This window comes from Somniosus microcephalus, chromosome 13 (genome assembly GCF_052327205.1).
Source record: "Somniosus microcephalus isolate GS21.2 chromosome 13, FLI_Smic_1.0, whole genome shotgun sequence".
In the NCBI taxonomy this organism is placed as follows: domain Eukaryota; kingdom Metazoa; phylum Chordata; class Chondrichthyes; order Squaliformes; family Somniosidae; genus Somniosus; species Somniosus microcephalus.
Genome location: NC_140999.1, coordinates 181061075 through 181079937, shown reverse-complemented (window position 1 = coordinate 181079937; position 18863 = coordinate 181061075). Strand labels below are relative to the sequence as shown.

The following is an 18863-nucleotide window of genomic DNA, read 5'->3' as shown; positions in this document are numbered from 1 at the left end:
TGTATTGCGCCCACCTCCAGCTCTTGAAGGCAGCGACTATGCGTGGAGTTACACCTCTACTGGAGTTAGTCTCCCTCTAGCCATTGAATGCTGGCCGAATTGTGGAGGTCGTCATAACTAAGCCCAAGCCGCTCTCACCCACGCCCTTTCTAGTACCAGTTGTTAATGGCGATTGGCTTCTCTCTTCCTCCCTCTGCACAACACTCCCCCCGCCAGGCCCAAGCTTTACCCCCATTTCCCCAGCCGCCCGTCACTGTTTCCACCTTACATTCGCACATTGCCCAGACCGAAATGGCTGGCAGGTGACTTGCTCTTTGCGCTCAATCTTGTCCGAGTGGCTACTAGCATGCCACTCTCTGCTTGGGTATTTGAACAAGACCAGCTGTCGACAATGTTCATCAGTATGGCAAGAGGCCTCACTAAGAGCTCTGCATTTTTGATTCCTTGAAAATTTCCTTGAGGGATTTTTTCAGATATTATTTCCGTCTTTTCAAAAAAGGAGGTTTAAAACGAGTATAAAACGAAATACTTCAATGAAATTCAGGAAAAAAAAGGTTTCTATTTAAAGTGTCAAAAGACAGTGTGTAATTACAAGTAATGGCACAGTAATCCTACGTACAAAGCACCAACTGGCAGCCATCAGCACCCTAGAATCCCAAATTTAGTCTGTTGTGCAGTCAAGATCAAGTTCTCAATATCTCACTGCTCTTTGGCTTCTTAAAACACTTCCATCAATTCCTGGTGCACCGAGTGCATCACCGCCTGCCATTTCATCTCCCGCCTTATCAATTGACGGGTGTCACATAGACCGAACCATTTTTGAAGCACAAAAATAAAGCAGGGGTCGGCTCTTTAACCAGAAGCTGGAAGCAGCACATTCAGTTAATGAATGGCCGAGAGAAGGGGGAGGGGCAAGGAAAACAAATTGGCCAATAAAAACTTTCTATAAAAAAAATAATTCAGGACAAAAGCAACAAATGCGAGAAAAGAAAAAACTACTTTTCCACGAGGGGGAATCAAAAGCAAAATAAAAATTCTTACTTCAGCTGCTGCTGGTTAATCACATGGCTGTGAAAAGTTCAACGCTGTGTGCAGTCTGGATTTGCACGGTCCGTCCCACAACCCACATCATGGTTGCTGTTTGTCATCACTGGTCAGTGGGTGGGAGAAGTGGAGAGCGAGAAAGGGGGGGGGGGGGGGGGGGACTCTTCAGATTCTACTCTCAGCGCCACCTCCAAGCCCACAGAAACACTTTGTAACAACACACACGCTCATAAAACAGCTTCAATGTGGTCAGAAACCAGAGACCTGTCATTTCCCCCTTCGATTGACTTTTAACTAGGGAGAACTTTTCTGCATCTTTCAGCTTTTGGTTTTTAACATTCTAGTTTAAGGCAGCAAAAGAACCAGAGGGGAGATGGGGAGATTTTTAAAAATATATAAAACGCAGCGAGCAGTTGTGATCTGGAATGCACTGCCTGAAAGGGTGGTGGAAGCAGATTCAATAACTTCCAAAAGGGAATCGGATAAATACTCGAAGGGGAAAAATTTGAAGGAATATGGGGAAAGGGCAGGAGAGTGGGACTAATTGGATAGCTCTTTCAAAGAGCCAGGACAGGGACAATGAGCCAAATGGCCTCCTTCTGTGCTGCATCGTTCCATGATTCTACAGTGATGGCACAGCTTGCTGCAGTGCCAACACATTGCTGAGGGCAGGAATGCAAATTGAATTCCCCCCTCGCTCAATTCACCAAGTTCTTGGGAGGGCTATAGGAGATTACAGAGATAGGGAGGGACGAGGCCATAGAGGGATTTGAACACAAGGATGAGAATTTTAAAAATCAAGGCGTTGTCAGACCGGGAGCCAATGTCGGTCACTGAGCACAGGGGCATGGGTGAGCGGGCCCTGGCGCAACTTAGGATTTGGGCAGATGAGTTTTGGATGAGCTCACGTTTATGGAATAAACAAAAGGAAGTAATTGGGTCACAACTGACAGATATAAACCAAATTTGAAGTTATGGAGGACAATGAAAAGTTTTGATCACCCACCGATCTTAGAACAACTGCCAGAGAAAACTCAGAAACAAAAGAAAATCCTGATGAACGAATGTCGAGAGCTGGAAAATGGCACTGTGCGTATCTGCACTGGTTTAATCACTCTAGGAGTCATGGGATCACAAGAACACTTCTCAACACTCGAGGCTACTTAAACCAAGAGAAAAAAGAGCTTAATGAAGACATCTTTCCTCTCTCCAACTCAGCTTCAATTGTACGGTTGAGCAACTCAACAAGAAGAAAGATTTTAAAAAAGGGGGGAGGGGGCAGGCACGAGGCTGGCAGAGAAAAATCACAGCACTGTAAGACACCAAGTCATTCTAGGGTTCTCCCAGCAAGCAGCCAGTTACAGAAGAACTGGAGCAAGTAGGTTGTCCATCTTAGTTTGGGTAGGGGGGCGAGGAAGGAAGCAGCATGAAAACAGGATTCAACAACCTATGCAAGATGTTCTACAGAACCTCACCATTTCCATTTATCCTCCTCCTCTTTCTTTTTCTTTTTCTTTCCCTGCCCAGCACTTTCTACTTTAACTTTGGACTTCTTGTTCTTGGTTTCCTGCAAGGAAAGGGAAGATTGAGACTTAGTGACAGCAGAACACTCCGGTCCCAGAAACGGTACTGTTATTACATTCGCAGAAAGATAAACTTCCAGTGTCTGCAACTGTGGCTTATGTTCAGCGCCCATGGCACAGTCAGCAGGCACTTCAGTACCTGGCACAATCACAAACCATGATTATAGAAGAGAAAACTTGCATTAAATATAGCATCTCATCATGTCCGTCAGGGCGTCAAAGTGCTTAACATACCATGAATTACTTTGAAGTGCAGTCACTGTTGCTAGGGGCAACAGGATGAAGCATTAGAGAGGAGATACACGTGGCACAGAGGACAGGGAGAGGCAAACAGAATTAGAATAAAGAGTAGTCCAGAAATAGGAGGGATCAGACGGAGGGTGGAGGGGAGGGGGAGTGGGTGGCTGGGGAGAAAGCGAGGTAGATTAAGATGGGTTTAGAGTGCAGGTGTGTAAATGCACACAGCGTGGTAGGTAAGGTTGGCGAGCTGCATAACATAACATAAGTGTAGCCATAACATAGTGGCAATAACAGAGACCTGGCTCAAACAATGGGCACCTAATATTCCTGGCTACAGTGTATTCAGGAAAGGTGGCAGTATTGATCAAAAGTACTGTTACAGAACTAGAAAGTGATGATCTGAGGGTTCAAAAAGATCATCTATTTGGTTAGAATTAAAGAATAATAGAGGAGCTATTACGCTGCTGGGTATATACTATAGGCCACCAAATAGTGGGAGAGAGACAGAGGAGAAAAATTGCAGGCAAATTGCTGAAAGTTGCAAGAACTTTAGAGTAGTGATAATGGGGGACTTCAATTATCCCAATATAGACTGGGAAAGCAACAGTGTAAAGAGAAAAGAGGGGGAGGTATTCCTGAAATGTGTAGAAGAGAACTTTCTTGATCAGTACGTTTCCAACCCAACGAGGAAGGAAGCAGGACGGGATCTAGTTTTAGGGAATGAGGTGGGAGAAGTGGAGCATGTTTCAGTGGGAGAGCATTTGGGAAACAGTGAGCATAAGATCATTAGGTTTAGAGTGGTTATGGAAAAGGACAAGGAAAAATCTAATTTGAGTTGAAAAGGGATCTGGCCCAGGTGGATTGGAATCAAAGATTGGCAGGTAAGACAGTAAATAAGCAAAAGGAGGGCTTCACACAGAATCACAGAAACCCCACAGTGCAGATAGAGGCCATTTCGGCCCATCGAGCCTGCACCGACACATATCCCACCCGATCCCCGTAACCCCTACACCAACACATATCCCACCCTATCCCTGTAACCCCACGTATTTAATCCCCCTAACACTAAGGGTCAATTTATCATAGCCAATCAACCTAACCCGCACATCTTTGGACTGTGGGAGGAAACCGGAGCACCCGGAGAAAACCCACGCAAACACGGGGAGAATGTGCAAACTCCACACAGACAGTCGCCCGAGGCCGGATTCGAACCCGGGTCTCTGGTGCTGTGAGGCAATAGTTCAGGTGCAGACTAGACACATTTCCACGAGGGGAAAAGGAAGGGTGTCCAAAGCTAGAGCTCCCTGGATGGCTAAAGACATAGCAATTAAAATGAAACAGACAAAAGGAAGCTTCTGATAATGTTGGGTTCATAATTCAGTAGAGAATCAAGCTGAATATAAAAAGTACAGGGGAGAACTGAAACAGGAAATAAGAGGGGCAAAGAGAATGTACAAGAAAGATTAGCTGGTATCATAAACAGGAACCCCCAAGTCTATTAAAAGGGTAGTCAAAGGAAGGGTGAGGCCGATTAGGGACCAAAAGGAGATCTTCTTGTGGAGGAAGAAGGAAAAATATGCAGGGCTATGGGGAAAGAGCAGGGGAGTGGGACTAATTGGAGAGCTCTTTCAAAGAGCCGGCACAGGCACAATGGGCCGAATGGCCTCCTACAGTGCTGTATAATTCTGTGAATCCATGTGGCAACCATTTTCTGTACAAAGTCCCACAAACAGCAATGAGATGAATGACCAATTATCTGTTTTTGGTGGCATTGTTTGAGGAACAGAAGTTGACTAAAACACCTAAAGAACTCAGTATTCCTATTTTAAGTAGTGCCATTGAATTTCAACATCAACAGACATAGCACCCCTGAAGGACAGAACCTCCAGTGCAGTATTGAGAGAAAGCTGCATTGTTAAAGAGTCCGGCTCGATTTAATACTCCAGTCATGGCGTGAGGCTAGAATCCACCACCTTCTGACTCAGAGGAGCATGCACTAACTGGTTCAAGCTGACTGCATGGCATCATCATCTGGTGACACCATTGGACGACTGCGTTTCTTTAAAAAAAGCCATTACAAAAAACATCCCATGACAATTTTCTAGAAACTATATAGAAAAGGACAGGTTCAGACTCTGCTCCAGGTCCAAGTGCTTTGAGGTTGCTGCTGCTTCCAGAATTAGGTAATTTGTTTCACATCTTGGGTGACTGGCTACAGGCCTAACTGGCAGCACGTGCCAGATCTCTTGGTCATAGACATCATGGCAGATGAAGAAAAGGGAGCAAAACATACATTAAAAAGATTTGAGGGAGCACGTGTCTTTGAGTGAGCAAATTGATTCCCAGTAACTGCTTCCTTCAATAAGGCAGTTACAGTTTTACTATGTAGGCCACAAGATTGGAAACCATTACTGTCTGTAGTAGACTACAGTTCAAAAATAAATTAAAACTTTTTTCCTAACATGACCAGTATTATTGAACTTTGCACATTAATTTACCTTAAATTCACACCTTTCATTAACCCCATGGCTAAATTCAACACCTTAAGCCAATCAATCATTCAGTTGTTGCAGCTTTGTGCATCGTGGAGTATCATTCAGCTTTCTGCTCCATATTATTTCACTAACTTGTATTAGTTCTGCAGTCAAAAATCAGCCCCCCAAACTGGTCTGAGTGAGCAATGTGGCCAGTTCCAGAGATGTTGACATTTATTTCAATTTTTTTATTTCCCCAGCACAACAGCAAGACCAGAATCTTCAAATGCGGATAAACTAAGCTGTTTCTGCCTCACTCACAACTTCAGGAACCCACCAGACCCAGAGGAAGCTTTTCGAACAGAGCTTAAACTAAGAAATGTTGCTTTAGATTCCACCCACCCCCCCCCCACCCAATTAGAAATATTACAGGAATCTAGTGGCTATGCCTGCAACAAAAGGGACTCAGACATTTGTGACTGTAGGTGACAATTTAGTTAACTAGACTGTGATGGTCTAGGTATGTCAAACATTAGAAGGCAGGTTTCAGGTCCCTGGCAGGAAAGAAGTGATTTTTTAAAAATGGAAAAATAACCATTGGGCCACAATAGTATATTTACACAAACCAGGTGTAAAAAATGTCAAGATTAAACTTCAGAATCACTTCCACCTTGCTTCAGAATATTCTCCCGTGTGTAAATACTTCAGACTAATTAATAAGTACTCACTAAAATTTCGATTCAGACGCTACTACCCCTCAAAATCTTCCCAAGATTTCAAAAGGAAACCAAGTTTTGTTTTAAGGTGCTTGGGCATTTTGGAAATAGGTCACAAAATAAAAAACTGCCTTCATACAGCATGAAGGGCAGTGAAGGACCCTTTGCCACATACAGCTTCAGGAGTCTTTCACAGGAGGCATCAACGGGAGAATCTTTTAGCAAGGCTACTTACTCAAGGCTCAACAGAAAGGACTGAACTCGCTATCCTTTCAATGAGCCATAACAAGCATTTCCACAACCATGAAACAGCTCCTAAACACAATGACGTTTAGAAAAATGAAATTGCTCCAGCTAGCTCAGCACAGAACCCAGAGACTCTGAGGAAATAAAAAAACGTACACTTACCATTTCAAGTTTTCTTTTTTTGGCTTTCTTGACATCTTCTGTTTTGATCTTCTTGGGTTTAAAATCAACACTAGGGTAGACAGACACACAGATTACACTCAGAATCCTAGAAATTTACAGCATAGAAGGAGGCCATCTTGTCCACGCCGGCCGACAGAGAGCTGTCCGCCCTAATCCCACCTTCCAGCTCTTGGTCCGTAGCCCTGTAGGTTACGGCGCTTCAAGTGCATATCCAAGTACTTTTTAAATGTGATGAGGGTTTCTGCCTCTACCACCCTTTCAGGCAGCGAGTTCCAGACCCCCACCACCCTCTGGGTGAAAACATTTCTCCTCAGATCCCCTCCAAGTCTCTGACCAATTACTTTAAATCTATGCCTCCTGGTTATTGTCCGCTCTGCTGAAGGAAATAGGTCCTTCCTATCCACTCTATCTAGGCCCCTCATAATTTTATACACCTCAATTAGTTCTCCCCTTAGCCTCCTCTGTTCCAAAGAAAACAACCCCAGCCTATCCAATCTTTCCTCATCGCTAAAATTCCCCAGCCCAGGCAACATCATTGTAAATCTCTTCTGCACCACCTCTAGTGCAATCACATCCTTCCTGTAATGTGGTGACCAGAACTGTATGCAGTATTCTAGCTGCGGCCTAACTAGTGTTTTATACAGTTCAAGTATAACCTCCCTGCTCTTATATTCTATGCCTCGGCTAATAAAGGCAAGTACCCTGTATGCCTTAACCACCTTATCTACCTGTCTAGCTACCTTCAGGGATCTGTGGACATGCACTCCAAGGTCCCTCTGATCTTCTGCACTTCTCAGTGTCCTTCCATTTATAGTGTATTCCTTTGCCTTGTTAGCCCTCCCCAAATGCATAACCTCACACTTTTAAAGGGACCTTTGCTGTACACAACTTACCTGTGGCCAATACTGCCCACAATATAGGCTTAACAAGCAAGGCTCAGGATAATGACAATGCGGCAAAATGAAATCCCTACCCCATGGGTTTATAGTGCCTTGTTTTGAGCAAGGTAAAGGCCACCACTCCCATCTCCTTTGCAGCTTGCAATGTACTACCACAGTCCAAACACTGCAATTTATACAAAGCTTTAAAAAATGGAAGCACTGTCAAAAATCAGGCCAGGTGAGATTTATCTCCAGCTGGGGTAACTTATGCACGTGTACTCTCTTCTCTTTCTTGCCCCACCACTCCAGACTGTTCATCTTTCCTTCACTTCAGAGACCAGGTTTTAAAGTCCCATCACCATTCCCAATTTCTCCCTTTCTCTCCCAAAAGGCACTGACCCATCCTGTGGGACAAGCCGGAGACAGCAGCAGTAGTTTCCTCATCTAAAATGGACGTTTTTCATGTACGGGACTGGAGGCAAGTGTTGGTAGGCAAGTTGCTCAAGGTGAGCGCCAAAGCTGAGCCAGGTACTGTCTCCAGCCAACTTCAGTGGCTGGCCTCTCACCTCTCTCTAGCCCAAGGTCCTGCAGAGTGCGGCTCAGCAACACGGACCAGGATGGCCCCAGGTTTAATCCCAGACTCAGCCATGGGCAGGACTGACCTTGACAGCCACAGGTAGGAATGCAGGAGGCCAGAGTTCCCGTGGCTCTGCGGTGACCGCCACCTGCAGTTGTTAACCATGAAGAATAGCTCTCTGGTACCTCACCAGTCATTACCGCCAAGAAAATCACTTACTCCTGTGCCATGCAAGTTATCACCTCCAGGAGAGATTAGAATTAAAAAAATAAATAAAACTAATGACAATTTTAGAAATTATGAAAGAATAAACAGCAGGAAATACAACTGCAATACCAAGTTCCTGCAGGTAGTGCAGCTCCTGACTTCTACTACACAAGCATTTCAGCTGCAGAATAGGTTATAGAAGCAAAGTGCAGTGGGCTAAAAACTTGGGCGAGATACAGACTCAGTGCCCCTTTTATGAACCGTTAGCAGAGCAGCTCCCAAAGCCCCAGGATTTTTCTAAAAATTATTAAAAAAGAGACAATTTGGAAAAACCATGAAGGGAGGGGCTTGTCTTTCAGTGGAAAAGCTCTCATCTTCCAGGGTAACAGCCTTGGCTCAGAGTCAGAAGGGCGTGGGTTCAAGCCCCACTCTAGAGACTAAAAAACTCTAGGCTGATCTTTCAGTGCAGAGGTGCCGTCTCTTGGATGGGATGTTAAACAGAGGCCACTCTGCACTCTCAGGTGGATGTAAGAGACCCATTGGCACTTGCAAAAACACACCATCTGGTATTTTCTCTCATTGCTGTGCACAGTGAGAGAGAAGAGTTCTTTCGACTTCTACCCATAACATTCCTTTCTGGTGGTCTGACTGTGCCTCGTATTGCTCTAAAACTAGCACCATCCAGGAAATGGGCATCACACCAGCTGGTTTTTTCCCCCCCATGAGGCATTTCCCTTTCTCGCTCCCCATCCCCCATCCCCTCCGAATGTTGTACCTGATACAAGGACGACACAGAGCTTTAATAAGGAAACTTACTCATCATCTTCACGGGCTCTCTTCAATGGCTTGTTTTCCACCTTAATGGATGGGACGTAATCATTTTCTGGCTCTTGCTTTATACGAGGAGGGCTAAGGAGGACAGGAAGGAAATCGAGAGACAAAAAACAAACTTTCAGCTCGTGTATAACCAAGTGGTTCATTTTATAGAGCGGGCAGCCTTAAAAAACAGCGTACCTTCGAGAGCTAGGCCTGCCAGTTCCTAAACCTATACTATCGCGGTCATGGGGCAGATACTGCTGGAATTCAGATGAATCCTGTTCGAGATTAATCTAGTTTATCCTCATATAATTCCACAATTCCAATAGGTGCAAGTACAAGGAATCGCTAGCACAGTGATCTGTCTTTCAACCAGGAGAACAGAAAAGAAAAAACATTTCAGACATCCCTGGAGCACATCCACTATTAAGGGAACAAGGCGTTTGTTAAAAAAAAACTCCACAATCTTATTTTGGTGGCTGCGGGTTGATAAGATTTTTTAAAAATTTAACATGTCTGCCCCCACAAAAATGAGGGACTCTCTCCTTCATCGCTCGCCCTCCGCAAGAGTTACTCTCTTTCACCCCCTCGTCACTTCCCAAGAATTTCCACTACCTTTAAGTGAAACTCAGTTAGCAGTGAGCATGCATTCTAAAAGTTTTGGACCAAACACCCTCTTCCCTGTGACTAATAGCCGACACAGTTTAAAGGGGACCCTTACCTTGTGAAACCATTCTCCTTCTTCATTTTATCCCCAGAACTACTACTCGAAGAGTGGATCTTATCCTTTTAAAAAGAAAATTAAAAAATATTAGTAAGTGCACATCTGTAGGGCCTCTTCTCTACAAACTATTACAATACAAGCACATCCAAGAACACCTCTTGATTTCAGCACAAGGGCACCTCCCATGCCCACCAGTGCTATCATGTTCACTTCAAATATCTAACCCTAGAACCCTGCCCCGTGCTTGAAGGGTACATAAGAACTAGGAGCAGGAGTAGGCCATATGCCTATTCTGTCATTCAATAAGATCATGGCCTATCTTCGACCTCCACTCCACTTTCCCACCCGATCCCCATAATCCCTTGATTCCCCGAGACTCCAAATATCTATTGCTCTCAGCCCTGAATATACTTAATGATTCAGCATCCACAGCCCTCTGGGGTAGAGAATTCCAAAAATTCACAACCCCTCTGAGTGAAGAAATTTCTCATCTCAGTCTTAAATGGCCGACCCCTTATCCTGAGACTATGCCCTCCCCACCCCCTCAGTTCTAGATTCTCCAGCCAGAGGAATCAGCTTCTCTAAATCTACCCTGTAAAGCCCTCAGAATCTTATATGTTTCAATGAGATCACCTCTCATTCTTCTAAACGTCAGAGAGTACAACGTACCCAGCACCGCATCCCAACCCAATGTAGCACAAAGCCAAGGAGTTTCCTGTTTATTTTAAACAAAAAAAATACATTTTTTCCAGAAAATTCTCCCTTGTAAATGACCTGTAGAAACTGTGAACTCTGTTCACAGTTTCTACAGGTCATTTACAAGGGAGACTTTTCTGGAAAAAATGTATCTTCTCTTTTGTTCTAAAATACAATCAGGAACACTCCTTGGCTTTGCTGCTACCTTAGGAGCAGCTTATACTGGTATCGTTTTTGCAGCGAGTTATTAACCAGCTATTCTGGTCCCTGCCAAGAATCTTGACAAGTCTGCTCAAAGTGGCCCAGTCTACACTAGTCAACAGGGAGCCGAGCACAACCTGTGAAATGTTGAAAACAGATCGCACACGCAACTGAAGGCTGGTGAAACTGTCTGGTGGTAGAATGGGAAAGCGTTTCGATATGCGTGTGTGGGGTAGGGGGGCAAAATAGAAATGGGATGCATTAGTTGCTAGCTTACCCTCGAATAAAATGTCTGCGCAAAGTAGGTTGAAACAAATGACAATTGGCTAATGCCCAGCTACCTCTAACTACAATACCTTTTCCTCCTTCCTTTTCTCCTTGTCCTTATGTTTGTGTTTGTCAGAGCTCCCATCTCTGTGCTTTACTTTGTCTTTCTCCCTTTCTTTATCTTTGTGTTTCTTCTCCGAAGAATCTTTGTGCTCACTGCAAAACAGAGAGAGGTCCGTGACACTGGGCTACAGAAGCCACACTGTAGGTTTACATGCTATACAAGGCACACCATTCCTGCCAACTTTCTCCCCTCGTCACCAACTGCGCCTCCAGAGTTATTCAGATGAACCAAAACAAGAGAGTTGGCAGCTTATTGGGCTACACGAGATCACTGCAGCAGAGTCTGACTTTTTAGATAGACACAAATACAGACACGGGACGATTTGAACCTAATCCGCCAGTCAGAAAACTGGCGGGATGGGGTGCAAGGCTGGTATTACACTGCACCCAATTTTACTCTACATCGAATGGATAGCCGAACTAGACATCCCATAATAAGCTTTTCCCGTCATTCGGAACAACAACTCTCCATTGAAGTCAATGGAGAGTAATATTGGCCAGGGGGTAAAACCAGCGTTCCACCCCATCCTGTGGGATTCCCGCCCGGCAAGTTAGGTTAAAATTACCCCGACAAGAGTCAATGAATAGTGATCAATAGTGGGGAACATTGTCTATTGTCTCCCCCCCCCCCCCCCAACCCAACAGCTTCCCATAGCCCACGTCACCCTTGTTGTCTCCCCATAGCCCACATGTGTAATGGCTTGCATTCACCCTGGTTGTCTTCCCCCCACCCCACAGCTCCCCATAGCCCACGTGTGCAATGGCCTGCAGTCACCCTGGTTTCGATCAGCTAACTCTGCACAGACCACGAATCGAACTGGCGGACCGGTGAATAGATCCAAAATCCCAAGTGTGTATCACACATCAGAACTTCGGTTACCGTTTTCTGAAAAAAAAGTTATGCTACAGCACAAGTTGGTTCCGATTCAACGGCTGTCCGTCAGTGACAAAGACCATACATTTCAGGAATTAATACCACAGCACACTGAGCTATTATTACTTTGGTCAACAATTGTATTTCGGCTTCACATGATGTTTGCAGCGTGGCCCAGATGAAAACATTGGCTCAGAACAACACCAGAGTCAGAATCTTTTAGTGGGTCACTGGTAGCAGCACAGGCTCAGGCCGGCTCAGTTAGAGGGGAGCCCCGGCAGCTGATCCAACACCGATATTCCACTTCTGACGTTTTTGCTTTGAATAATGTCCACACATCAGTCACCCATTCCTACAAGAGTCTCTATTTCTTATTTGATAAAGTAACAAATAATTATTAGAACACAACTCGATCCTGTGGCTGCAGCGTGCACCATCTACGGGATGTACTGCAGCACCTCACCAAGGGTTCTTCAGCAGCACCTCCCAGACCCACAACCTCCACCATCTAGAAAGACAAGGGCAGCAGGTGCATGGGAACACCACCACCTCCAAGTCACACACCATCCCGACTTGGACATATAATCACAGTTCCTTAATTATCACTGAGTCAAAATTCCACAACTCCCTACCCAGCAGCAGATAAAAGAAAAAGATAGGAAGGAGAAAAACAAAAGTGGCAGTCAGAGAAATCAACAGTTTAAATCAAACATGGCCACAGTAAATAATAATTCTAATAGGTCTAAGAGCGTTAAAAAAACAAGCCGGAAGGCTTTGTGTCTTAATGCGAGGAACATTCGTAATAAGGTGGATGAATTAGCTGCGCAAATAGAGGTAAACGATTATGATTTGATTGGGATTACAGAAACATGGCTCCAGGGTGGCCAAGGCTGGGAACTCAACATCCAGGGGTATTCAATATTCAGGAAAGATGGCAAAAAGGAAAGGGAGGTGGGGTAGCATTGCTGGTTAAAGAAGGGATTAACACAATTGTAAGGAAGGATATTAGCTCTGATGATGTGGAATCTGTATGGGTAGAACTGAGAAATACCAAGGGGCAGAAAACATTAGTGGGAGTGGTATATAGACCTCCAAACAGTAATGCGGAGGTCGGGGATGGCTTTAAAAGGGAAATCAGAGAAGCGTGCAATAAGGGCACAGCAGTCATCATGGGTGGCTTTAATCTACATATAGATTGGGCTAACCAAATTAGTAACAATACTGTGGAGGAGGAATTCCTGGAGTGTTTACAGGATGGCTTCCTGGACCAATATGTCGAGAAACCAACCAGAGATCAGGCCATCTTAGACTGGGTATTATGTAACGAGAAAGGATTAATTAACAATCTTGTTGTACGAGGCCCCTTGGGTCGGAGCGATCATAATATGATAGAATTCTTCATTAAGATGGAGAATGAAGTAGTTGACTCAGAGACTAGGGTCCTGAATTTAAACAAAGGAAACTACGATGGTCTGAGGCGCGAGTTGGGTAGGATTGATTGGGGAATGTCACTCAAAGGGTTGACGGCGGATAGGCAATGGCAAACATTCAAAGACCGCATGGATGAACTACAGAATTTGTTCATCCCAGTTTGGCATAAAAATAAAACAAAAAAGGTGACTCAACCGTGGCTAACAAGGGAAATTAGGGATAGCACAAGATCCAAGGAAAGGACATATAAATTGGCCAGGAAAAGCAGTAAACCTGAGGATTGGGAGCAGTTTAGGATTCAACAAAGGAGGACAAAGGGATTAATTAAGAAGGGGAAAATAGAATATGAGAGTAAGCTTGCAGGGAACATAAAAACTGACTGTAAAAGCTTTTATAGATATGTGAAGAGGAAAAGATTGGTGAAGTCAAGCGTAGGTCCCTTGCAGTCAGAATCAGGGGAATTTATAATGAGGAAGAAAGAAATGGCAGGCCAATTAAATACATATTTTGGTTCTGTCTTCACAAAGGAGGACACAAATAACCTCCCAGAGATGTCGGGGAACATAGGGTCTGATGAAAGGGAGGAACTGAAAGAAATCAGTATTTGTAGGGAAATGGTGTTAAGGAAATTGATGGGATTGAAGGCCGATAAATCCCCAGGGCCTAATAATCTACATCCTAGGGTACTTAAGGAAGTGGCCCTAGAAATAATAGATGCATTGCTGATCATCTTCCAACATTCGATGGAATCTGGAACAGTACCCATGGACTGGAGGGTAGCTAATGTTACCCCACTATTCAAAAAAGGCGGTAGAGAGAAAACAGGGAATTACAGACCAGTAAGCCCGACATCGGTAGCAGTGAAAATGCTAGAGTCCATCATAAAAGATGTAATAGCAGAGCACTTGGAAAACAGTGACAGGATCGGACAAAGTCAACATGGATTTACAAAGGGTAAATCGTGCTTGACTAATCTACTGGAATTTTTTGAGGACGTAACTGGTAAAAATAGATAAGGGAGAACCAGTGGATGTGGTGTATTTAGACTTTCAGAAGGCTTTCGATAAGGTCCCGCATAAGAGATTAGCGTTTAAAGTTAAGGCATATGGGATTGGGGGCAAGGTACTGACTTGGATAGAGAACTGGTTGGCAGACAGAAAGCAAAGAGTTGGAATAAACGGGTCTTTTTCCGAGTGGCAGGCAGTGACTAGTGGGGTGCCGCAGGGATCGGTCCTTGGACCCCAGCTATTCACAATATATATTAATGATCTAGACAAGGGAACTAGATGTAATATCTCCAAATTTGCAGACGACACAAAGCTGGGTGGGCGTGTGTGCTGTGAGGAGGATACCGAGAAACTCCAGTATGATTTGGACAGGTTGGGTGATTGGGCAGAAGCATCGCAGGTGCAATATAACGTGGATAAATGTGAGGTTATCCACTTTGGTAGCAAAAACAGGAAGGCAGATTATTATCTGAATGTCAATAGATTGGGAGAAGGGGAAGTGCAACGAGACCTGGGCGCCCTTGTGCACCAGTCGCTGAAGTTAAGCATGCAGGTGCAGCAGGCGGGTAAGAAGGCAAATGATATGTTGGCCTTCGTAGCGAGGGTTTGGGTACAGGAACAAGGATGTCTTGCTGCAGTTGTACAGGGCCTTGGTGAGACCACATCTTGAGTATTGTGTGCAGTTTTGGTCGCCTTATCTGAGGAAGGATGTTCTTGCCATGGAAGGAGTTCAGCGAAGATTCACCAGGCCGATACCTGGGATGGCAGGAATAACGTATGAGGAGAGATTGGGTCGATTGGGCTTGTACTCGCTGGAGTTTAGAAGAATGAGAGGGGATCTCATTGAAACTTATAAAATTCTGACAGGACTGGACAGACTAGATGCAGGAAGGATGTTCCCGATGGTCGGGGAGTCCAGAACCAGGGGTCACAGTCTAAGGATAAGGGGTAGGCCATTTAGGACAGAAATGAGGAGGAATTTCTTCACCCAGAGAGTGGTGAACCTGTGGAATTCTCTACCACAGAAGGCAGTAGAGGCCAATTCATTAAATATATTCAAGAAGGAGTTGGATATATTTCTCAAGGCTAAAGGGATCAAGGGGTATGGGGAGAAAGCCGGGACCGGGTACTGAATTTGGATGATCAGCCATGATCGCATTGAATGGCGGAGCAGGCTCGAGGGGCCGAATGGCCTACTCCTGCTCCTATCTTCTATGTTTCTGTTGAGAGAGTACCTTCACCACATGGACTGCAGCTTAGGGATGGGCAATAAATGCTGGTCTTACCAGCGAGGCCCACATCCAGAGAATGAATTCAGCTATTACATTGAATAGATAGCCAGTTGAAATTGTGTAGGCGGAGGGCTGTTATTAATTGGGACTCTGGGTCTGCTCATGAGTAGAGTTCCACAAGGCTCTATTGGAATCTCTGGTGTTCATTTTCATTCATGAGGGGATGAGGAGGGGGGCTTAAATTAAAACTCGAGGAAAATGTGAAGGGGGGCTAACTGACGCAGATCAGATCAATTGGTTGCAGGCTGATGTAGTCAAGTTAGATGAATGGGCCAGAATGTGGCAGACATCATTCAACATAGACAAGTGCAATGTCAGGCAAGGTAACGACAGGCATGCTTGCATCACACAGGGATACCCTTTAAATTTAATGGATCAAGAAAAAGACCTGGGGGACATCAGCTAATGACTTGTGTGAAATGGTAGAAGAAAAAACAAATAGGGTTTTATGGTGAAAGCGTCATAAAATATCAAGTGAAGAGTACTATACATAGGCTATATAGGCTCTGGTATGTCTGCACTTGGCATACAGTTTCAATCCCTGCAGATGAAGGTTATCAAGGTTCTAGAGTAGCTGCAGAGGAAGACAGTGAAAAGGATACTTATATCTAAGGGCTCCGAGCTTAGTATAGGCGCTTAGAGTTAGGGTTATTTATTTTGGAGAAATGCAGGCTTAGAGGAGTTATTTGAGATGGGTATGTATGGCAGGGCTAGAGGGCATGCTTAGAAAATCCAGAGACAAAAGGTGGTCAGATTCCAAGAAATATTGCCTTCAGAGTCACGGTCATCTAGAACACAGTGCCAGAACATGTACAGGGGAGGGGAAAGAGGAAGACTCACTACACAGGAGATTGTCGAGTTTCCTATTTGAAGTGCTGTAAACAGGACATTTCCAGTTAAAGAGGGCAAGTTCTTAGTTCTGATTGTGAGGAGTTCTGGGCCACCACTGTCTGTATGGCTTTGCTCGATTGCCTTAAGGAATTAAGATGCATTGATCATCGGTTATTTTCCTCTCGGGATTTTTTTGCCTCTCCCGGTTGGATGAATGGTATGCGAGGTGATACTATTCTCTGGATGGGGTGGACTCGATGGGCGTTTCCCTGTTCTTCCTTTCTAATGTAGATGCGGTAACCACAACAGCTGACTTCACAGAATCACAGAAACCCCACAGTGCAGATAGAGGCCATTTTGGCCCATCGAGCCTGCACCGACACATATCCCACCCGATCCCCGTCACCAACACATATCCCACCCTATCCCCGTAACCCCACGTATTTAATCCCCCTAACACTAAGGGTCAATTTATCATAGCCAATCATCCTAACCCGCACATCTTTGGACTGTGGGAGGAAACCGGAGCACCCGGAGGAAACCCACGCAAACACGGAGAATGTGCAAACTCCACACAGACAGTCACCCGAGGCCGGATTCGAACCCGGGTCCCCGGCGCTTGTGAGGAAACAGTGCTAACCACTATGCCACCGTGCTGTAACTGCTCCAAGTGGAGAAGGTGATTTACTACATTACCAATAGGATGTCAGGTCCGATACACTTAAAACAGCCTGTGATAGTTTTACCCAACTTTGGAACGACACCCACTATTCCAGTCTAAAGTTTTAAATTTTTTCCCTCCAATCTCCCTGCAACAAGTACTTTCCCCAGTTCAGAGAACAGGCTGGAGACATGCCCCCAGATCTCTGCCAGTCCTTTTTAGTTACCTAAATGAATGCAATTCTGGAGCAATGGCAGAACAAATACTTAAAATCTCCCCTTTTTCCCCTCCCAATGAAGCAAGAATTCCACACCATTACACAATAGAGAGGTTAAATGAAAACCCCATTAGTGAATGAATGTGTAACCAAATTCATGAGGGGGTGGGCGAAAAGGCTATTAGACGGGCAGGTTGGAGGTCACTGGATTATTGATTTGGGGGGGGGGGGGGGGGGGGGGAAGTTGGAAAGGGACAAATGAAAAAAAAGTCTCATTTGAAACGGTGTTGTTCTTCATCAACCCCACAATGACCTACTCTTACTCAAAATCATTGACTTTATATTAAAAGGCTAAATCAAAGCACTGACATTTCCCCCCCCCCACACACACAGTTCCCTTAAAAAAATGTTAGCAAAGGTTTAAAGCTGGTTGCACAATAAACTTCAAAATAAAAATGGTTTCAGCATTCGATTTTAGCATATTCTCCCTGAGCCAGTCAGGAGGGGGTTAACGCAATGTCTCTGCACACGAGACCTAACCGTGAATGTACAGGGCAGATCGCCACGCTAACTGTGCCCCAAGAGAGCTGGCCTCGGCTTTGGAGCACAGGGCTCAGGCTGGCTGCTGTCATTCCCATTTCACAAGTACAGCCAAGGTTTTGGCCTTGCTGGCAGACAGCTTCTTGCTGCCAGTTTGGTCAGCCGGTTGCCAACAGTCCAGCAAGTTACAAAAACAGTGCTCCATTGATGCTCCACCACCCTCCCAGAGTCCACGTTGCTGTCCTCACAGACTACTGTCTGCCCATCAAACCTACATCCTGAAAAACCACTGGTTAAGTCCAGAAACCTTGAAAAGACACTAGAAAAGTTGGCAATGAGAAAACCATTCATTCATTTGATCAAAACTGACACCTCTGCTACCTCAACTCTCCCATCTGGCATCCACTTGCGTTCTGCAGAAACAATGTTCTTACCTCTAGTACCCTGCCTGGCAAATTGTTCCAAACATTTATCTATCTGAATAAAGATCAGGGTATCCATTTTATGTTTACATTTTGCTAATTACCATTCATGTCTTCTGATCCTACTGTCCAGTAGGAAACCAGGTTTACCTTATCCACACCATTTGATATTTCATATACCTCGATGATTTGGCCTGAATATTTTGGTCACTTTGGGTTGCTATGGTCTTGCTTGGGGCCCTCTCTCATGAACCAGTCATGAGGAGGTTAACACAGGGTTTTCTGCACACAGGAAAAGGAGAAGTGCACAGCTGTATAGTACCAAATGCTCTCCAGCTCAGAGACTGGATGAGCATCATTGATTTCCAAGAAAGAGTAGGCAGGAGAAATGGGACAACCTTTCAGATTCTGGTAGCGAGGAGGGAATGAGTTACAAGTGAAAATTAGGTCAGCCAACAGTACCCAGAGTTCTCCGCTGTGCCCTTAGCACCTGCGATGCAGTGCTGCACTGCAAAGACACCTTAAAATCAAAGCCAGAGCAGCATAGTAAACCTTCATAAAGATGGGATTTTAAAATGTTTTTTTTTTTTTTTTTTTAAAAAGAGGTGTC

General features: G+C 44.8%; 1 protein-coding gene across 1 annotated transcript in view; it reads right to left on the bottom strand.

The window, feature by feature from the left end:
- The window catches only part of LOC147108828 (DNA topoisomerase 1-like), a 74661-nt gene that overhangs the window by 34684 nt on the left and 21114 nt on the right, over positions 1 to 18863 (bottom strand). Inside the window, exons 4-8 of the mRNA XM_086005716.1 lie at positions 10945 to 11071; positions 9689 to 9753; positions 8968 to 9060; positions 6466 to 6535; positions 2520 to 2611 (exon numbers count right to left, since the gene is read on the bottom strand). Coding sequence (XP_085861842.1) covers positions 2520 to 2611; positions 6466 to 6535; positions 8968 to 9060; positions 9689 to 9753; positions 10945 to 11071 — 447 coding nt within the window. The remainder of the gene's footprint in view (positions 1 to 2519; positions 2612 to 6465; positions 6536 to 8967; positions 9061 to 9688; positions 9754 to 10944; positions 11072 to 18863) is intronic.